Below are 21,334 nucleotides of genomic sequence, written 5' to 3'. Positions count from 1 at the left end.
ACAAATTTTCTCAATTTTTACTTTAAACATATTTTTGTGCAAGCAAAAACAAACATAAATCAGGTAGCAGAAACTTATAATTTGATATTTTCAGAAGATAAATATAAAAGCAAATCTAATTATTAGATTGCTATATATATATATATATACATATATATATTTACATGGATAATCGCTTGTTTTTGGTGAAATTCTTTGCTGTTGCTTTTATCTACTGTAATTACTCATTGCTGGAGTTTATATTCTATATGCTTTTCATTTGCTTTTGAGATGTACTGATAGAGAAATGACACTTAAAAAATTGTTACAGCTCTTAGAATCATTTCACTGAAATGTGCTAAGAAAAAAAATCCCTTAAAATATCCCACCAAATGATGATTAATGGTGAAGTCAAAACATTCCAAATTGTGTCAGGTATTTGTGAATTATATTTAAAAAGAGAAAGTAAGTTCACATGGAAAATTATCCTTGAAAGTTTCCCATTATTATTACTTTTATAGGTAATAAAATTAAATTTGAACTATTAGGTTTTTGGGAACAAATGAAAATATAGTAAGGGCTCCCTAATCAATGGCAAACCCAAATATTTATATCAAGTACATGGACTTATAAATTATACAGATTCTCTAATAAATAGTTCTCTGATTTTCAATAATCCAGTTATGTTGTAAAATAGACCACTTCCGCTATATCAATGTATCTATTTATTTGTTTAATATTTATCGAACTTTATGTTTTAATGTCTCATGATTCAGGAAACATTCCCAGTATTCATTGTTAAATATAAATTAAAAAGGCATGTGTGATGGTGCAGGATTACAACAACCTTAGATAAACATTCTTACTAGCTGTTACCTTACTAGAAACTAAACTACTAATCTTGCTTGAAATCACTTCCCAGCAGCCTTCTTTCCCAGTCACTATGCAGTACAAACACATTTTACAATAAGAGAGTGATAAAAAAAAAAAGAACAGAGCAAACTAAAAGGCAACAGAACAGAAACTACCTCTGGAGATATTAAATATTCTCTTATGTTACAGATAATGGAACTATGTGGAAAATTTTAATATAAGAGGAAAAAAATTATGTAGTTCTCCTTTGTAATTGTCACTTATTTTATCACTAATACTAAATAATAAAGTGACAATAGGCTTTCTAAGAGCCCAAAGTCAGTCTTGTTTTTGTTTTTAAGTAAGAAGTTGATGGTTGGTAGTGCTGGAAGTATGCATATGCATTTTAATTATATCAACTGGTCTTCAGAGAAGGAGAACAGAATTATGAGTGTGATATTTGATCCAGGTTATTCACATTTGACTCACCTCAAAATTAAAATCTAAGATATCAGTAGAGCACCACTAGGAAAATTCTAAAATAGGAGCATTTTCTAATGTAATATATTAAATTCATTGATTATATTATTACTCTTAAAAATCAAATAACTGGGATCTTCTGCAGTAATAAATGATTTATGTACAAAAGTTAGAGTACTATGCATCATAAAATAGGAATAAACATTATTTTCCTATACAAGAAAGGTATTGTTAATCTAAGATGAATGGCTGGTATTAAACTCAAATTTAGTAATGAACTGTGAACTGCCATTTATAAATTCTTGGCTTGAGAAGATTTCAATAAATAATTTTCTTTAAAGGAATTTATTAAAAATATCTTGTTACACTAGTGACTGTGGCATCTTATTATACCGATGGACAGTGACTTCAATGGGTTATGTGGGTGACTTGATAATATGGGTGAATGTAGTAACCACAATGTTTTTCATGTGAAACCTTCATAAGAGTGTATATCAATGATACCTTAATTTAAAAAAATAAAATAAAAATATCTTGTTACTGGAACAGTTGTCTATGCTAACACTGCTTTTCTTGTTGACAATAAAGACTAACACCTCCTGCTTCCTGAATGGGCTTAACAAACATGTAGCCATTGCATATGAGCTTTGCACTGTTCATCAGCTTTAAAAATCGATTCTCTTCAGCTTCTTCAGATAATCCTTAATGAAGAAAAACAGAAGCATAAAAACAATCTCAATATATTCTGAACACTGACTCTATAGTGAATAGCACTAAATACTTTTAAATTATAAAATTAAGTACTCTAAGAAAGCCTCTTGACTCTTCCTGTCAGGTCTTCCTGTGTATTGATTTTTTTATTAAAACCTAGACCACAGAAAGAGATAGCAAGATGAATAATTGAATGTTACAGACTTCGAGATTAATATCTTTTAATATAACAGCTGTTATTAAGCTTGCCTTGTTCAAAGAAGTTTAGACTGCATGTTAAGCCAAAGGTCAGGAAGATTTGACAAGTGTAGCAAAACACTTATGTCATTAGTATAGAAACCACCTGGTCATACCTACAGTGGTGTGCTGGTGCATATTAACAACAAGCTTACCAATTATTAAAAGCCCTAATATGTAATGTTTGCCAATTTCTGTGGCAAGTACTTCCACATGACTGACTTCAAGCATCCAAGATGACGTAAATGAATCTAAAACTGTGAAAAATGCATGGTAGCTATTATGTATTTCCACATATAGATCCCATAGATGTAAATAAACCCATGAGAACAGCTAATAGTAAAATACAGTAAAATAAATACAAAATAATGAGCTTTGAGTACTGATTACCCTTTTAAAAATATAATTTATTACCAATGGCATTTTTCATAGAACTAGGGCAAATAATCATAAATTTATAGGGAACCATAAAAGACCTGAGTGGCCAAAGCAACTTTGAGAAAGAAAAACAAAGCTGGTGGTATCATGCTCCCTGATTTCTAAGAATACGACAAATCTACAATAATCTGACAGTATGGCACTGGCACAAAAACAGGCATATATATCAATGGAACAGAAAATATAGCCCAGAAATAAACCCTTCCTTATATGGTCAATTACTATATGATAAAGGAGGCAAGAACATATAATGGAGAAAAAGACAGTCTCTTCAATAAATATTGGGAAAACCAGACCCCTGTCTTACACCATACATAGAAATAAACTCAAAATGGATTGGAGACCTAAATATAGGACCTGAAACAATAAAACTGTTATGCAATAAAATATGCAGTAAATATATACTTCTACCACAGAAAATATGCAGTAACTCTTGAACATCAGCATAGCAATTTTCTTTCTAGATATGTCTCCTTAGTCAGGGAAAACAAATAAACAAGTGGAACTATATTAAACTAAAAAGCTTCTGTACAACAAAGGAAACCACTAGCAAAATGAAAAGGCAGCCTACTGAACAGGAGAAGGTATTTATGAATGATATATCTGATAAGGGGCTAATATTCAAAATATATTAAAAAATCATATAACTTAAAAATCAAGAAAACAAATAATCTGATTAAAAAATGAACAAAGGACCTGAATAGCTATTTTTCTAAAGATATACAGGGTAACACACACATGAAAAGATGCTTAAATTCACTATCATTAAGAACATGCAAATAAAAACCACAATGAGATATCACCTCATACCAGTCAGAATTGGTCACTATCCAAAAAACAAGAAATAACAAGTGTTGGCAAAGATGCAGAGAAAGGGAAACTCTCCTACACTGCTGTTGATTATCTAAATTGGTGCCACTAGTATAGAGATAGCATGGTGGTTTCTCAAAAAATTAAAAATAGAAATACCATAAGACCCATCAATCCTACTTCTGGGTATTTACACAAAGCAAACAAAATCACTAATTTGAAAATATATGTCTGCTAAAATGTTTATCACAGTATTATTTACAGCAACCAAGAGATGGAAGCAACCAAAGTATTCATCAATAGATGAATGGATAAAGAAGATGCAGTACATATTCACAATGGAATATTAATCAGCCATAAAAAAGAATGAACCTTGCCATATGTGACACTATGGACCTAGAGGACATTATGCTTAGTGAAATAGATATAACACAGACAGATAAATACCATAATTTCTCTTATATGTGGCATCTAAAAAACAAAACAGAAATAGACTTACAAACACAAAGAACAGACTGGTGGTTGCCATAGAAGAAGGGATGGAAGATGGGCAAAATAGGTGAATGGAATAAAGAGGTACAGACTTCCAATTATAAATTAGTCACAGGAATGAAAGTACAGCAGAGAGAATGTATCAATAATATCTTTTTATGTTGACAGATGGTATCTACACTTACTATGGTGAGCATTTAGTAATATATATAGTTGTCAAATCACTATGTTGTACACCTGAAACCAATATAATACTGTAGATCAACTATATTTCAATACAATATTGCATATGAAATATATTTCAGTAAAAATAGAACTTGGTTAATTGTAAGTATATATAATTTAATTTTTATGACCTGTCCTTCACTGCCAGATCATAAAATTCCTGGAATTCTAACAGCATAAGTACACCATTCCTGCACACTACTGCTTATATTCTAGACACAAAACCCACCCAGCAGTATAAGCTGGAATGGGATGCAGAGATCTCTTCTAGTTTTTACTTCAATAGCTGATACAAACACATGACTGGATGTCCCTAGTAGTCTATGGCAATCATTCTTCAATTCCCTTTTCTCTTCCTGACTCCATTCTGCCCTCTAGTGTTAGCTGATAGCATTATTATTATTATTATTATTATCATAAGTGTTAGAAAGGCAAATTTTCAGTGATCAACATTGTAAGGGAGTAACAATACTATTCATTCTAAGTAGTTGTATTTTCCTGTTCTCACACTATCAGTATGCCTATCAATAAAGAGAAATCAACTAATGGGATATAATAAGTCACTGAATGTGGACTTTAGAAATCTCAGGCTCTTATCCTAAATTCATACTTACTAGAGGACAGTCATTTAAAATTTTGACCTCTCACTTTACATCTTTGAAATATTAATGTGTACAGTTTTTATAGAAATCCCCATATAACGTAACGATTGTAATTATAAAAATAAAGCTAAACATACTTAAATTATAAAGAATGGTTGATTCCTGGGCACAAAGGTGAAAGAGTCCATTATGCATTTTCCTGTTTAGCTCATCATCTAACTCAGCATAGATTGTGAAAGGACAACTGTGTTCAATGGGCAAAACCAGTCAAAATTCAGATTGGACTAGACTGCTTTTTATTGGGATGAAAATGGTTTAATAAAAAAAGCCTCAATTATCATATATCATTACATCAAAGTATCATTAAAGGGAAGTCCATTTAATAAGTCTCTCAATAGCTTTATAATAACATAAACATGCTGATGCCCATTTCTCTTCACCTTATTTTGCTCAGGCTTGGTTTCAATTTATTCTTTTTCAATTCCTTCACAGAATCTTAGAATTTTTGAGCTGAAGAATACCTTATCAACAAGAATGCCAAATCCTTCATTTAACTTATGAGAAAAGCCAAGTTCCAAGATAATACCTGGCCCCTGCTCTGTGTCATGCAGTTAATTATTGAAAGAAGCAGGGACTAACCAAGTCTGTAGACTTCACTGTCTACCTGAACTGAAAGAGAGTAAATCATTACCTCTTGAAGAACTCTCTTCATCTTTAATAACAACGTCTTGACGGCTGTGCAGTCCTGTAACATCAGTCTGAATGGCAGGGAATCTAAGCCTGCATTTTCATCCACACCTTGCAGGGGCCAATCTGAAGATGGGCTGCTGGGCATTCGGCCTATATGGGAACATCTGGCTTCCTGATCAGTATCTTTCATTAATTTCAATGAGAGATTCCTAGCAAAAAAAAAAAAACAGTAATTACAATGCAGCATATTCAGAGCCATATTTTCTAAACTGTTGATCAATGTTAGTAGTGAGCTAGAAAAATTTTGTGACCCTCATCATTTCCTCATATTAGTCTTTAAAAATTCTGAGACCCTTTTGTCAATATTATGAAATGGGTCAATTGGGTATGCTAATCACTATTTTAGAATGTGTTTTTTCCCCTAACTAGAATTTCATTTATACATAACAGTGTGTTTACATTTATTTAGCTCTTTAACTCCTTCAAAAATGCTTAAAGACAACAGAAGTGACTGAAAGATAAATTTCATATAGAGATTTCCCAAAAATATACTTATTCAATTGGTAAGAAAAAACCAAGAACCAAAAATTAGGATAAAATAATTTCAATAATTGTTATTCTAAATTAATAAAGCAATAACTATTTTAGGGGTTAAGACTAGCATGCATAGGGTATTTGTGAAAATAGTGAAATAAATGGAAAATGCATAACTCCATAGTTAACTAGAATGCTTATCAAACAGTCATTAAAAGTTTAACATAGTAATGTGTAGAAAAACACAAACATATTTACTGTGTTCTACTTGATAATCAATAGTCATGTGAAAATAATGCATTTTGAAAATCTTTTGACATGCTTACATTGAAGATACATGTTAAAGAGAAAGTATTATGGTATTATGGTATTTTCCCAAATGTACTAAAGTTCAGGCAGATCTTAAAATTGTATGAAAAGAGGAGCCTATGGGAATAGTACTTTTTAATAAGTTTATTTAAATCTCTTCCTACTCATTAAAAACAAGAGGCCTATACAATAATGACAATATTTAACATAACTCAGGATATTTATGAAACAATAGTGTAGGACTTGTGCTCAATTTCAATAGCTTTTACACAGTGCATTTTTCCTAAATTATATGGCAAGGTCATTTAGCAATCTAAGTTGATAAAAAAACAGAGTTGCCTTGGAACTTGCCACTAAGATCAGGCAAAGATGCAAATACAAACTAATTTTATTCAAATCTAATTATTCACAAGTAGTACAATTTAATTTGCAAAATACTGATGATAAAACAAATTTTTGGATCACAATTGCTTACTTGCCTTCAAAGGTATATTTATTGACAATAACTGTCCTTTCAAGGGACAAGAAAGTAATTACTATCCTCATTTTATATCTACAATGAAAAAATAGTCACAGCTAATATTTTTTGAAGGTTCACAATGGGCCAAGTATTGTGTTGGTCATTTCATATGTGCTAATTTATTCAAACCTTGAACAATTCAAGAGGTAGATATAATGAGTATCTTCATTTAAAATATGAAAACGCTGAGGCCCCAATAAGTAGTATCTCAGAGTTAAATAGCTAGTAAGAAGTAGACCTGGGACAAACCAACCTAAGCACTCTTGCAAAATAAGATTTTTATCCCCAATTGGCCACATAATGAGAATATATGTAGTAATAATTAGTGTATCTCAGGTAGTCTTGTAAAGACTTTATATATGTTACACCACTTAAAACTCACAACTCTTTGAGATAGGTTACCATTATAATCTCCATTTCATAATTAAGGTATGTAAGTATCACAGAGATCAAAGTAACATGCTGATGGTCACACAGCAAATGAGGAACAGAGCTGAGATCTGAATGCAGGCAATGCATTTGAGCTCTGAATCACTATATGATTCTGTATCTTATATAAAAAACAAGCAAGTAAATGAACAAAAATGGGGAAAAAATCCTGCATTTTTTTAAAGAACCATTTATACTTTCACTTGAAAATATATTTTATCTGATATATGACATTCATTTTAATTATATACTATTTGTAGTGAACTATATGATCATTCTTAAAGGTTTCTACTTCATTTTAGCATCTTCTATGCTATTTTCTCTAATACCTATAAGAATAAAATGGAATATAAAAATTAGAAATCACAGTATATATAATAGGATTTTAGTTATAATAGAATTTTCAAAGATTTATCAGGTTTAAGTTGTGAAGCAGCCTGTTGCCTGGCATATACTACACTGATTCATCAAATAATTGTAAAATTGAAATTGAATACACGAATACAATAACAAGTGGATCAATAAAACATAATTCTTTGTAATAATTTATGCATGCAAGTGTCCTTTGTTGCACAGAAATTTTTCTACAAGGTAAATTGTTTTGTACTGCAGAACTGCCACTTATGGTTTGAAATTTCCTAGTACTCTTACAATAAAATAATTGAACTAATGTTTTATAATTATTTTTATATTTAGATTGCTGTTTTTTTAACCTATTTGCCCTATCATGGATCTAAGTAAGAGTGAAGACTCACAAACTTTCAAAAACCATACTAATATGAAGTTCTACAAATCTTAGGAATTTCCTGAGGTTCTAGGTATTATCATTTATTTACAAATCTAAGGATCTCTGCCATTTTCAGATAGTTAAGAGTGGGCTATATACACAGAAATGAATCTGGAAGGCAACATTAGCCATTTGTTCTATGACAATTAATAAAGGGAAACTTCACTGACATGGTGTCAGGAGGCCAGCAGGGGAAACTCTTACACCCCCAACTCCTCCTAAGGTGCAGACCACAGCAGAAGAGTTCTTCTTCACCTTCAAAGTTCAGACTGGTTTGGCTACTTAACTACCCAATAGGAGGAAGGGCAGTTGCTGCCTTCTGCTTCCCAGAACAGCCCTGTCAATGAAAGACTGTCACAACTCAGCCAATGAGAGAGGCCACTGAAGGTGGAACTCCAGTTTCCTCCAATGGACTTTTTGTTTAGAACAGCCCTCCCGACTTGGTCCTTTCCTCTATAAAAGAGCCTTCCTTTCCTTTGTTCTCCCGACATGCCTGTCTATGGTTTTGCCATAGCTTGCTCGTCTGGAAGTGCAATTCTCTCCTCTTCCCGAACAATCATTTTTGCTGGTAAAACAACTGGCTGTTTTATTTTTAAGGTAAACAGTATTAAAATTCAAAAGTTTGGATCAACCCTTAAATCCAACAGAAGAGAATTTATGGCATTTTTGCACAATTATGAAAACATGTAGATGGTGTCCAGAAGAGCAACCATGGCTCAGGTTTCAGAGATTAATAGGATATCGTCACTGACTGCAAGAGGCTCATCATGATTATTAACTTGTTAGTAGTTGATAACAAAAAATTACCACTAATATTCTTTCACATGTGAAAAACAAATCTACTTATCTTAAAACATTTTATTTCTACAAGGAAAATACTGTGGCTGCTGCAAGAACACAGTAACCAAAACCATTCTCAATAAAGTTGAGGCAGTTAGTGAAATGGGTGAACAGTGATGCTACTCAGCTGCATAGGCCAGAACACCCATTCCCTTCTGTTTATGGCCATTGTATTTCTGATTGATTTGTGTCTGGGCTTTACAATAGTTAAATATTGTTGATATTAATGTTTTTAACAATAGAGTTTTATTGGGCCCCAAATACCCGCTTTTCTGGTTAAATTCACCTAAAAAAATCCATTCCTGCAGTTGACAAGAAAAGGAGGAAAATCTCTAAAATGGAGCCATAGCTTCTTCTAACACAAACCTGTAATAAGACCAGGAAGGTAGATCTAGGTTCAGGCACATTTCTGTTCCGGCATTTGCAGGGTTCACCAGATAATACACTTTGGAATATATAATTATCTCTTTGCCAACTCTCTGAACTATTAGTTTCAGGAAACTGAAGAAACGTGCTTTGTATCAAAAAAGATAGTCTCTTAACTTGGCCAAAATAAAAAAAGAGGGTAAGATACTGAGACCTGATACAGTGGTTCATTAATCACCATAACTACTGCAAACAAAAAAAGAGAGACAATGTAATCTCCACTGAGCACATTTATATACAGTTCACCCTTTCTATGTTAACTCCATGAATCTTCAGAATTGTTCAGTGATATTTACACTTGCCTCCTTGCTTATGAATACTGACCAAGACTTTATAATTTAAAATTTAGTTACATTTCATAAAGTCAAATTGAGACTTATGGGTCTTTCTCAATCTATAAGTACCAAAAATAAGGAAGGTTTTGCATAAGGTTAAGAGTAGGACTCATAAATGTTACATTAAATGGATTCTCAGAAGTTTCAAAAACCTGAGTTTCAATTGGCACTTAAAGTATTTAACTTAAACTTCAATGGTAAATTGGCTCTGTACTTTTGTCTCTAGGATTCTTTGTGTGAAGGGAATTTTTTACCAAGCTAGTTCAAAGGTTCTGCTGCAATTTTATTTTCACATGATAGACAAGTTTAATGAGAAAATATATATCTTCACATAAACTACAGAGTGATTAAAAGATTTTTCCTTACCAGGGAGAGAAAATGAAAGATTACTTTCATGATTGTTTCTCATTTGGTTATAAAGAACACTATCATTTTGATAGTGATATTTCTTCCCACCTATTCGCTGTCAAAAGAGCTACTGCTCATTTAGTGCACTAACACCTTTCATTACAGTGAATGTCCATGGCCATAGGGATCATAATGATTTGCATTTTATGATATGTCTATGATTTCAGAGCCAGATTTCCAAGGAATGGAAAATAAAAGTAGTCTCTATCTGCCTAAGCATAATAAATAACCATATTGAACACAATTGCCTTCCAAAGCTTCATTAAGCAGACTTCTACAATATGATAGTTTTTAAAAACCTTACTTTGGAAAACAGTGCTACTTAAACCTCATTTCAAAAAGGGCCAGGTTATTTACTGTAAATTAAGTCTCAGCTTGAATAATTTTAAGATGGGCACAAAGGTATAAATCTATATTAATGAATTGGTATTCCAGAACCTAACAAAAACCTATCTGTTTAAGGCTACTGTCGATGAATAAGCTACCAATTTTTCTCATTTTTTTTCAAAATATATTTTTTATCTGAAACTATCATTTTAGAAACAAAAAAAACTATATCAAATTGTTTTATAACTGGCCATTTGGCTGTATTTCTGGAAGGGACGGACCCAATATCTATCCCTCCACAGTAGTACAGTGGTCGTCAGAACTTGCTAACCCTTCACATTTAGATACGAATTTACAGGTGAGAAAAGTTTCACTACTTAAAACTAAAGTGATGGATTAGAAGAAAGGAAAGATGTGGGGAAAGGCAAGATAAAATCCAAATATCTTAACATTGCCAAAGTCCTCCATAATCCAGCAACTACCTGTCTCACACACTTCCTCTTATAACAACTGTCTCCTAGTCTTTGAGTTCCATTTATACTGGTCTTTCTTTGAGCCCTGCAATGTGCCAGTCCATTGTGCCTCAGGAACCTTGCACACATTTTACTAGCAGCATGAAAAAGTCTCTTACCAACCTGCAGGTCTCCCCTTAAAATACATCACTTCCTCAGGGAATCATCCTTTGCATCTGGTACCTCATCCTTTAAACATACACAGGTTCCTTTTTTCTATGCTAAGCATTCTTTTACAGCACTTATCACAGAGGCAGTTAAAAAATTAATTTGAGGAGACTGCTGGGAGCACACTGGACTGAGCTGACCTACACTCTACTGCCTGTTCTAAATATAAAGAAATACTGGATAAATTATAACTGCATTTATTTTCAAATATATTACAGGGCAGGAGGGAAGACAGAAATTGTTCCCCATGCCAAAAGAGCAAAATTAAAACAGCATAATTATGAGTTGCTACTGCAGTGGTTTCAGGGATTGAACTTGGAAGCCATCTGTAAAAACAGAAGCTGCAGTTTTAGGCCTATGCAGACAAAGGAGAGTACCTGCCAGGGAAAAGGAGCCTCACAGTGCTGAGAGACTTGAGAGTTCCAAACTTTAAAAAAGCCTCAAAAAACCTAATGTGACTTAACAGGCATATCTCATTTTATTGTGCTTTGCTTTATTGTGCTCTGCAGATACTCTGTTTTTTACAAATTGGAGGGTTGTGCTATAGGCCTGCATCAAGCCAGTCCGTAGAAGCCATTTCTCCAAAAGCTCACTTCGTGTCTCTGTCACATCTTGGTAATTCTCCCATTATTTCAAACCTTTCATTAGTTTTATATTTGTTATGGTGATCTGTGATCTTTGACATTACTATCATAACTGGTTTCACACGTGATTTAAGATCCAGCTTAAAGAGCATTTCACGAATGAAAAGAATTAGTATTAACAAATGTAGAGATGAAAATACAATGAAGTTCGGCAAAAGAATGACTCGTTACCATTTAAAAATATCTAATGTGCACTCATGTATATAAAGATATGTACCACATGTATATAAAGATATTTATGCAAATGTAGGTATTTTTCACTTTGTAATTATGTATTTAATTGTAGGCATTGTATATCTTAATTATGCTATGACTGAATCAATAGTGTAATTATTTTCTTTCCCAGGTCATGAAAACTGACCAAAGTTAATGGCACAAAATCATCAAAAACATTTTATACAGATGGAAATATATCAAATTCTTATTTATTGATGCCTGATATTATACAAATAATACTCTATTTAGAAAATTCCACATGCTGGCTGCTCCTACTCATAAGTCTAATTAATAGGTATCAATAAAAAAACTAAAACCAAAATCAAAACCAAACAAGTAAATGAACCTAAAATTCCCTTTATCTAATCTTCCAGGAAATTCATCAAGTAAACATCACTTCCCTGACGTTGTTACAAACATTTTCCTTATGTATTTCACAGTCTCTTTTTGTGGGGAACAAGAGCATTTTCTCATCTCATCCACCACCCTATGAAACAGTGATTTTATTTGGGAAATTTTCAATCATAAAAGAAAAGCAAATTGAACAATATTAGTTGAACTAACAGTTAGTTGAACAATATCTGATCTCTTAGGAATAATTACCTCACTTTGATACTGATGAGCTTTCTAAAACTGTGAAAAGTTTGGGTTTTTACTAAAAATTTATTCAATTTTTACTAAATGTACTTTCAAAATTATATAAAATATCTAAAAATGGGAAAGAGTTCTACTATACTATTTTATTCTAATGTTTTGGTTGGTGCCAGTAGTCTGTACTTTAGGCACTGGACATTTTTTATTTGATGTATAAATTTGATTCATATTACATGGTTAATTATTAGGTGTATTTGTTATTTTAACTTTATATATTACGATTAAAGAATTTTCAGTAAAAGAAATACATAGGAGAATTTATTATTCATTTTATTTTTGCTTTTGAAAAAATAATATTTTTCAAAAATTCACAAACTCAAGTTCTAATACGACTTGCTCATTATGAACTTTTTTCTTTTACTTTATATATTTTAAATAAAAAATGTTTCAGATTTTTAGTGTGTTAGAATTGCTAAGATGAGAGTCATCCTTTTTAGACATGAAAAGTATATTACTGAAAATAATTTTATTCCCAATGCTACTTGCTTGCCACTTCCATTTAATCCCAGGATAATAAGCCACTAAAATACCAATGTCTTGTTTCAGATCCATAGTATGTAGGGATTTTGATCGATCGTTTGAAACCAAACTACCACCATAAAAACCCATCCTATTTCATTATCATATAAAATAGTTAGAACCCAATGTTACTGTTTTAAGAGTTTGTATGTAAAATTCTTTTACAACTTTTTTAAGGGGAGCACAAAATGAGTTTTTAGATATAATTTTTTTAATAAATTACAAAAATATGTTATTGTATATTTGCTTCTGATAATTTGTGTTATATAAGAACTTCTTTAAAACAGAACTGCAGAATGTCTTCAGTTTGCCTCTAGGTATCTAAGTAACCTTTATAAAATGCAATGGTTTACATATATAAGCAACTGGGGTCAATTACAACATATAAAAATAGGCTACAGTCTTAAAATAAAATTGTAGTATGTATCATTAATGATATGCTAAAAGTTATCCATCTTAAGGCAATTACAGTTTTGAAAGATTGTTCTATATCCTTCACCTGTTTAAAATATTCAGTATCTGGCAATACAAGTGTGATGAGTGTTAGCCATGGAAGCATAATCTAGGAAGTAGTGTTTCCAAGCAGAAAATCAATTCTTGCTCTGTAACTTGGCATAAAGGCAATACCTAAAAATTTTGGCATCATACATAGTGGCTAGGAAACTGTAAAACTTGTAATATTTTTCATAGCTATGGGAGCTGGAGATTAAGACTGAGTAAATCTTCAGAGCTACAGACTTTATCAATTTAAGAAAGATTAATAAAACCTATGTCAATCTTACCAGCCAAATTTTCCATATTCCATTCCTGAGGTGAGTAACAAAAGACATTATGATGGCCTATATTCAATTTCAACAAGGAAAATAAGATTTCCCATATTACATAAAATCAAGGATTCTCAAATATTTTGATAAACCCACTCACACATACACAGAAATCATCTGGGCTACTTTAAGATGTACTAATTTCAGGGCTCTATATCCTATAGATATCCTCTCTATAACCACCGGTGTCATAATATCACCTTGCTGTATCATGCATATAGCCTTAGCCAGACAAACAAAACATGCACACAGTAGCAGAATAGATTTAAAACATTCTCATGCTCACTGGCCATAGGTTTTGCCAGGATATATGATTTTTGAGATTGTGTGGCTAATTTACACTTATCTTTGAAAACTGGATTAATGCCATTCCATTTTCCCAGGAAGTTATCTCTAATCCTTCCTACCAATTCAGGCTACACTAGTTGCCTTTTTTCTTTGGTCCAATGACACAAAAGGTGGTGGAAACCCTGTTTTGGTGATATTTGTATTTCCTAATGCATCACATGCAACAGTCTCTTAATAAGAATTTTGTTAAATTATTTGTTGAATGAATGAATAAATATATGGCAATTAAACATATATGCTAAGAATTCTACCTTAATTATAGGTTTTATTACTTAATAATAAAATTAAAGGTATTACTACTAATAACAGGTTTACTTATCACCGTTCCCAAGGAGCACTTCTCAGATTTATTTTTGGAGCCTTACTAAAGGTAAAACTGTTCAAGATAGTAAGAAATTCTGGGTGAGTTCATTAGGGATAGATAAAGAAAAGATTAACTTCAGGTTGAATGTAGATAATCTCATTTTTAATAATATGGAAAACAATGTAGATCCCCACTTATTTTGAAGATTTTCCTGCTAAATGAAAAATATGTAATTAGGACCTAGTCAATAAGCTGTCCCAAAGTGTAATTCAGGAAATTAAGTGACTTTTGGAATGATGAATACTGAATGAATAACAGATTTATACCTGAAATAAGATTAAGAAAAACTAGAGAGCACCTGAAAATTAATGAATTGGTAACCAATATAATTTTTTTAATTAGCTGTCCCAATTATATCCTAAATTATATTACATTTTAAGATATTTTAAGTCAATTATGATATTAATAATTCTGTGAACTATATATTTCAGTTAATTAAACCTAGAGATATCTTTCAGTTTGGATTGTAAGGCTGTTGTCCAGGCTATTGATGACTAATTTCAAATGCAGTGGCGATACACAGTAAACAGAACATAGCTCACCCTGCAAACCCAACCCTATAACAGACTGCTCCCATGTGATCTAAAATACAGGTGTGGATTTGGGGGCTAAAATATATAATTATAATTCCTTTTTGTTTTTTAACAAAATATTAATGATCAAATATGTTTAAATATGTAGGAGTTCGTGGTATAGGATTACCATAATAACAACTGAAAAATCCTGGTAAAGAATCCTGATTTTGTTTAACCCTGTATTTTCTAAACTCATATGAACATTCTCTCTTCCTCCCTCCCTCCCTCCCTCCCTCCCTCCCTCCCTCCCTCCCTCCCTCCCTCCCTCCCTCCCTTCCTTCCTTCCTTCTTTCCTTCCTTCCTTCCTTCCTTCCTTCCTTCCTTCCTTCCTTCCTTCCTTCCTTCTACATTTATTGAACACTTATAACACCTATTAATGTCCTAAGAGAGTAGATTTGTGAAGGATTATAGTAAATAATTTCCTAGGGGTATGTTTGGATGACTTACTATAAAACTTCCTCAAAAAATGTGCTGAACTTTTCTGAAATCTCAATGTTAAATATTATGGCAGTGAAAGCACACTGTCAACATGTAGAACCATCAGACAGTTCTGATTCTAAAAACGTGTTATTTTGTAAACCATAATAAACTTAACCATAAATGGATAAGAAAGACAAAGGGTGTTTCTGTTTTTTCTCTCTGAAATATGTTTACCCTCTCTCCGAAATAAAGAAACCACTGGGCTCCTTATACATAGCAGGTCAGATTATTTGTGTAAATGAGAAGCATATATTATGGGATATATATATATATATATCTGTCAAAGTATAAATATCTGTTGCAAGGAATAAACAAAAAATCCTTGAGGCTAATAAAATTTGAGACTAGACCTTGAAAGGAGTGACATAAAGACAGAGTGCCACAGCTGAACTGACTTCAATGATTCAGTTTAAAGTATCTGAATTACCTTTCATTATTCATCAGTATGGCAACAACACAAATACTACATACATATAAATATGATATGTGACTATAAATCACAAGGTTAGATAAGTCATAAGCTACAAATGCTTTAGCTTTCTGTTGATGAATCTTTCCCTAACTCCTGTCTTGAAGACACAGACACTAAGATTGTTGGACTCTATCTTTGGCTCCAATATATTCCTCTTTGAATGTTATCTCAGTTTCTTTCTCTCAATGCTGAAGTGTACTTGACATTTAATACCAGATAAAAGTGGCTGCTGGTGGCATAGGATGGTTACTCCTTTACACAAGCACAGATTGGTATCAATGTTCAATTGCCTCTGAAATAGCGATGAGGATGAAAAAGAAAATGTCCAGCCGTTTTATTTTACAACCAAAGAAGAGTTGATAAAAGAAAATTTTGCTCTTTCCTATACAAGCATAATTACTCATTTTGGAAGGATAACAGGAAAAAAAAATCCTCAGACAAAAATTAAGTTCCATTCCTAAAACAAGTCTTTTCCAAATGACAAGACACTAGGTTGTTTTACACTTACTTTTTGATGCCTGAAAAGAACAAAATTTACTTCCTTTAATTATCAGTCCTAATTATTTTAAATTATGTCACCTTTCAAGGTATTCTAATAGTGAGTTATGATATTAATAATTTATAGAAGAGGAATGTAAGGCACAGTGACTGAACAGGATATAAATAACAAAACTGAGTTTAAAATCCAAAGATTCTGGCTCCAGAGCCCACATCCCAATCCCTCTACTCCCTCCACAAACAGCTGATTGGCGAAAAATCAGTGAGTTTACAAAGTCATGAACACATGCTGATTGTAAAATATAAACTAAGCTTACTTCAGAGTAATTTCTATGATCTTTTAAAAATTGATTTTTTCATCAAAAACATTGTTTTATCTTATTCTTCAATAGTTTTGTAGATTATTTGTATTGCAATAATTATATTGTGAAATTTAACTGAAAACAATTTAGTTCAAAAAAAAGTTTCTTAGAACCATTGAAGTTAACACCTTGGAGATACTTAAAACCAAGTGTCTATGACCACAAGAGGTGTACTGGAGGCTTTACATAAACTATTCATGTTCTTAGTGGGGACCTCTTAGAAGCTGGTCATGGCAGTGTGAGAATGGATTCTTATTTTATTTCTTCTTATGTGACCATCTGTAATTTTTTCCTGAAGGAATTTTCCCCCTTGTTTGCTAAAGTGCCTTCACTTTCCTTTTAAGAAAATCCCTTCTCTATGACTGTATGCGTCTTGAAGGGATTGCTAAACAAAGGCCCCCCATCTCTTGTTCCGTGTGGCCATGTAACTTGGGCTTAGGCTACCAATGGTGGCTCCCAGAAACATGAATTTTGAGCAACATGGCACAGGGACAGAATGGAGCCTTGAGGACCCTATCCATTCACTCCTGCTACCCAGGACCAGATACACGGACATGCATCCTGTACAGTCAGATAGGTTCAAAGGGGCCTACACTTATTTTAATAATCTGCCGCCACCATCTTGAAATTCTCAATAATTTTTGAACAAGGAGACTTACATTTTGATTTTTCACTGAGCTGCGCACGTTATGTAGCTGGCTTTGCTATCTCAGCTCCCTGACATGACTGCTTTTCTTGAGATCTGTTGGGCTTTTCCTTTACTTCTGTGAGCTACTGCCTATCCTTCCAATAAATATCCCTTTTTGTTCATTTGTTTAATGAAGTGAACAGAAGGTTTCTGAAGCTTGTATCAAAGAACCCTTTGTTTTATATTTGTCAGGCCCAAGACTGAAGTATAAAATGTAGTACAATTTCTTCCAATGCCCTGGCACCCTTTGGTGTATTCCTGTCATGTTCCTTTTTGTGATCTTTTCCAGGTTTCCTTAGACTATTATTGATCCCTGGATATTCAGAATTCATTACTGGGACGCTGTGTTTCATTTTGCCCTTCCTGAATCAGAGGCCATTCACTTTTTCTAACTCATCTGTCAAAACACTCATGCTGTGGCCTAGCTCTCACTAGCCTCATGCCTTAGGTAATTAATCCAACTAATTTGTTCATAACTGATAAGGGACTGGTCCATCATTTTTATTTTAACAGATTACTTCTTATCCAGAAGGAATGAGTACACTCACAAAAGTTTAGGGCATGTTGTTTGCTTAAATTAAGATTTTCTGGCTTTAGGTTTCTTGAATCATACTAAATAAGGAGCCATATATTCTGTCTACCAATTTTCCCTGCATTTAGAAGGAAGAATACACATCATCCTAAGGCTAGTGTTTTCCGACTTTTTTTCACCATGGAAATAAAGTGGCTGGAGGGCAGCACTGGAAAATTATAAGAGCTTGGATTTAATGTGGAATTGCCCTGCTATAAAATGGGGTTGTATATATTATAAAGCTTTTAAGTTTTATGTAATATTGCCCAAGTTTCTTTCCATTGGTAACTCCAATAAACTGACTTTAACTCCTCTTCTCTTCTTGCTCATTAGAGAGTTAAAAATTGATAGCTGATACCTGTGATTACCTTGTCTTATTATTTTTTATTTTTTTTATTTTTATTTTGGTATTGTTAATCTATAATTACATGAGGAACTTTATGTTTACTAGGCTCCCCCATTACCAAGTCCCCCCCCACACCCCATTACACTGTCCATCAGCGTAGTAAGATGCTATATAGTCACTACTTGTCTTCTCTGTGTTGTACAGCACTCCCTGAGCACCCCCCCATTATACATGCTAATCATAATGCCGCCTTTCTTTTTTCCCCCACTTATACCTCCCTTCCCACCCATCCTCCCCACACCCTTTCTTTTCAGTAACTGTTAGTCCATTCATGGGTTCTGTGTGTCTGCTGCTGTTCTGCTCCTTCAGTTTTTTCTTTGTTCTTATACTCCACAGATGAGTGAAAACAATTGATACTTGTCTTTCTCCACCTGGCTTATTTCACTGAGCATAATACCCTCTAGCTCCATCCATGTTGTTGCAAATGGCAGGATTTGTTTTCTTCTTACAGCTGAATAATATTCCATTGTGTATATGTACCACATCTTCTTTATTCATTAATCTACTGATGGACACTTAGGTTACTTCCATATGTTGGCTATTGTAAATAGTGCTGCCATAAATATAGGGGTGCATATGTCTTTTTCAAACAGGGCTGTTGCATTATTAGGGTAAATTCCTAGGAGTGGATTTCTGGGTCAAATGGTATTTCTATTTTGAGCTTTTTGAGGAACCTCCATACTGCTTTCCACAATGGTTGAACTAATTTACATTTCCATCAGCAGTGTAGGAGGGTTCCCCATTCTCCACAACCTCGCCAACATTTGTTGTTATTTGTCTTTTGGATGGTGGCAATCCTTACTGGTGAGAGGTGATATCTCACTGTGGTTTTAATTTGCATTTCTCTGATGACTAGCGATGTGGAGCATCTTTTCATGTGTCTGTTGGCTATCTGAATTTATTCTTAGGAGAACTTTTCAGCTCCTCTGACCATTTTTTAATTGGATGAATTGCTTTTTGTTTGTTGAGGTGCATGAGCTCTTTATATATTTTGGATGTCAACCCTTTATTGGGTCTGTCATTTATGAATATATTCTCCCATACTGTAGGATGCCTTTTTGCTCTATTGGTGGTGTCCTTTGCTGTGCAGAAGTTTTTGAGCTTGATATAGTCCCACTTGTTCATTTTTGATTTTGTTTTCCTTGCCCGGGGAGATATGTTCATGAGAAGTCATTCATGTTTATGTCCAAGAGATTTTTGCCTATGTTTTTTTCTAAGAGTTTTATGGTTTCATGACTTACATTCAAGTCTTTGATCCATTTCAAATCTACTTTTATGTATGGGGTTAGACAGTGATCCAGTTTCATTCTCTTGCATGTAGCTGTCCAGTTTTGCCAACACCAGCTGTTGAAGAAGCTGTCATTTCCCCATTGTATTTCCATGCCTCCTGTATTGTATATTAATTGACCATATATGTTTGGGTTGATATCTGGATGCTCTATCCTGTTCCACTGGTCTGTGGGTCTGTTCTTGTGCCAGTACTAAGTTGTCTTTATTACTGTGGCTTTGTAGTAGAGTTTGAAGTTGGGGAGCGAGATTGCCCTTGCTTTATTCTTCCTTCTCAGGATTGCTTTGGCTGTTCGGGGTCTTTTGTGGTTCCATATGAATTTTAAAACTATTTGTTCCAGTTCATGGAAGAATGCTGTTGGTATTTTGATAGGGATTGCATTGAATCTGTAGATTGCATTAGGCTAGATGGCCATTTTGACAATACTAATTCTTCCTAGCCAAGAGCATGGGATGAGTTTCCATTTGTTAGTGTCCTCTTTTAATTTTTCTTAAGAGAGTCTTGTAGCTCTCAGGGTATAGGTCTTTCACTTCCTTGTTTAGGTTTATTCCTAGGTATTTTACTCTTTTTGATGCTATTGTGAATGGAGTACTTTTTCTGATTTCTCTTTCTGCTAGTTCATCATTAGTGTATAGGAAAGCAACAGATTTCTGTGTATTAATTTTGTATCCTGCAACTTTGCTGAATTCAGATACTTGTTGTAGTAGTTTTGGAGTGGAGTCTTTAGGGTTTTTTATGTACCATATTATGTCATCTGCAAATAGTGACAGTTTGACTTTTGCTTCACCAATCTGGATGCCTTGTATTTCTTTGTTTTCTCTGATTGCCATGGCTAGGACATCCAGTACTATGTTGAATAACAGTGGGGAGAGTGGGCATTCCTGTCTTCTTCCCAATCTTATAGGAAAGGCTTTCAGCTTCTCGCTGTTAAGTATGATGTTGGCTGTGCGTTTGTCATATATGGCCTTCATCATGTTGAGGAACTTGCCCTCTATACCCATTCAGTTGAGAGTTTTTATCATAAATGGATGTTGAATTTTGTCGAATGCTTTTTCAGCATCTATGGAGATGATCATGTGGTTTTCATCCTTCTTTTTGTTGATGTGGTGAGTGAGGTTGATGGATTTTCAAATGCTGTACCATCCTTACATCCCCGGGATGAATTCCACTTTTTCATGGTGTATGATTTTCTTGATGTATTTTTGAATTTGGTTTGCTAATATTTTGTTGTTGAGTATTTTTGCATCTATCTTCATCAGGGATATTGGTCTGTAATTTTCTTTATTGGTGAGGTCTTTGCCTGGTTTTGGTAAT

At 33.3% G+C, this 21,334-nt stretch overlaps 1 protein-coding gene across 5 annotated transcripts in view; it reads right to left on the bottom strand.

Moving 5' to 3' along the window:
- The window catches only part of CCSER1 (coiled-coil serine rich protein 1), a 1,396,684-nt gene that overhangs the window by 870,628 nt on the left and 504,722 nt on the right, over nt 1-21,334 (bottom strand). For all 5 annotated transcript variants that reach the window (XM_057502445.1, XM_057502443.1, XM_057502446.1 and 2 more), the window contains exon 6: nt 5,518-5,725. In XM_057502445.1, coding sequence (XP_057358428.1) covers nt 5,518-5,725 — 208 coding nt within the window. The remainder of the gene's footprint in view (nt 1-5,517; nt 5,726-21,334) is intronic.

Source organism: Manis pentadactyla, chromosome 5, assembly GCF_030020395.1.
Source record: "Manis pentadactyla isolate mManPen7 chromosome 5, mManPen7.hap1, whole genome shotgun sequence".
Lineage (NCBI taxonomy): Eukaryota > Metazoa > Chordata > Mammalia > Pholidota > Manidae > Manis > Manis pentadactyla.
This window is presented reverse-complemented; position numbering and strand designations above follow the sequence as displayed.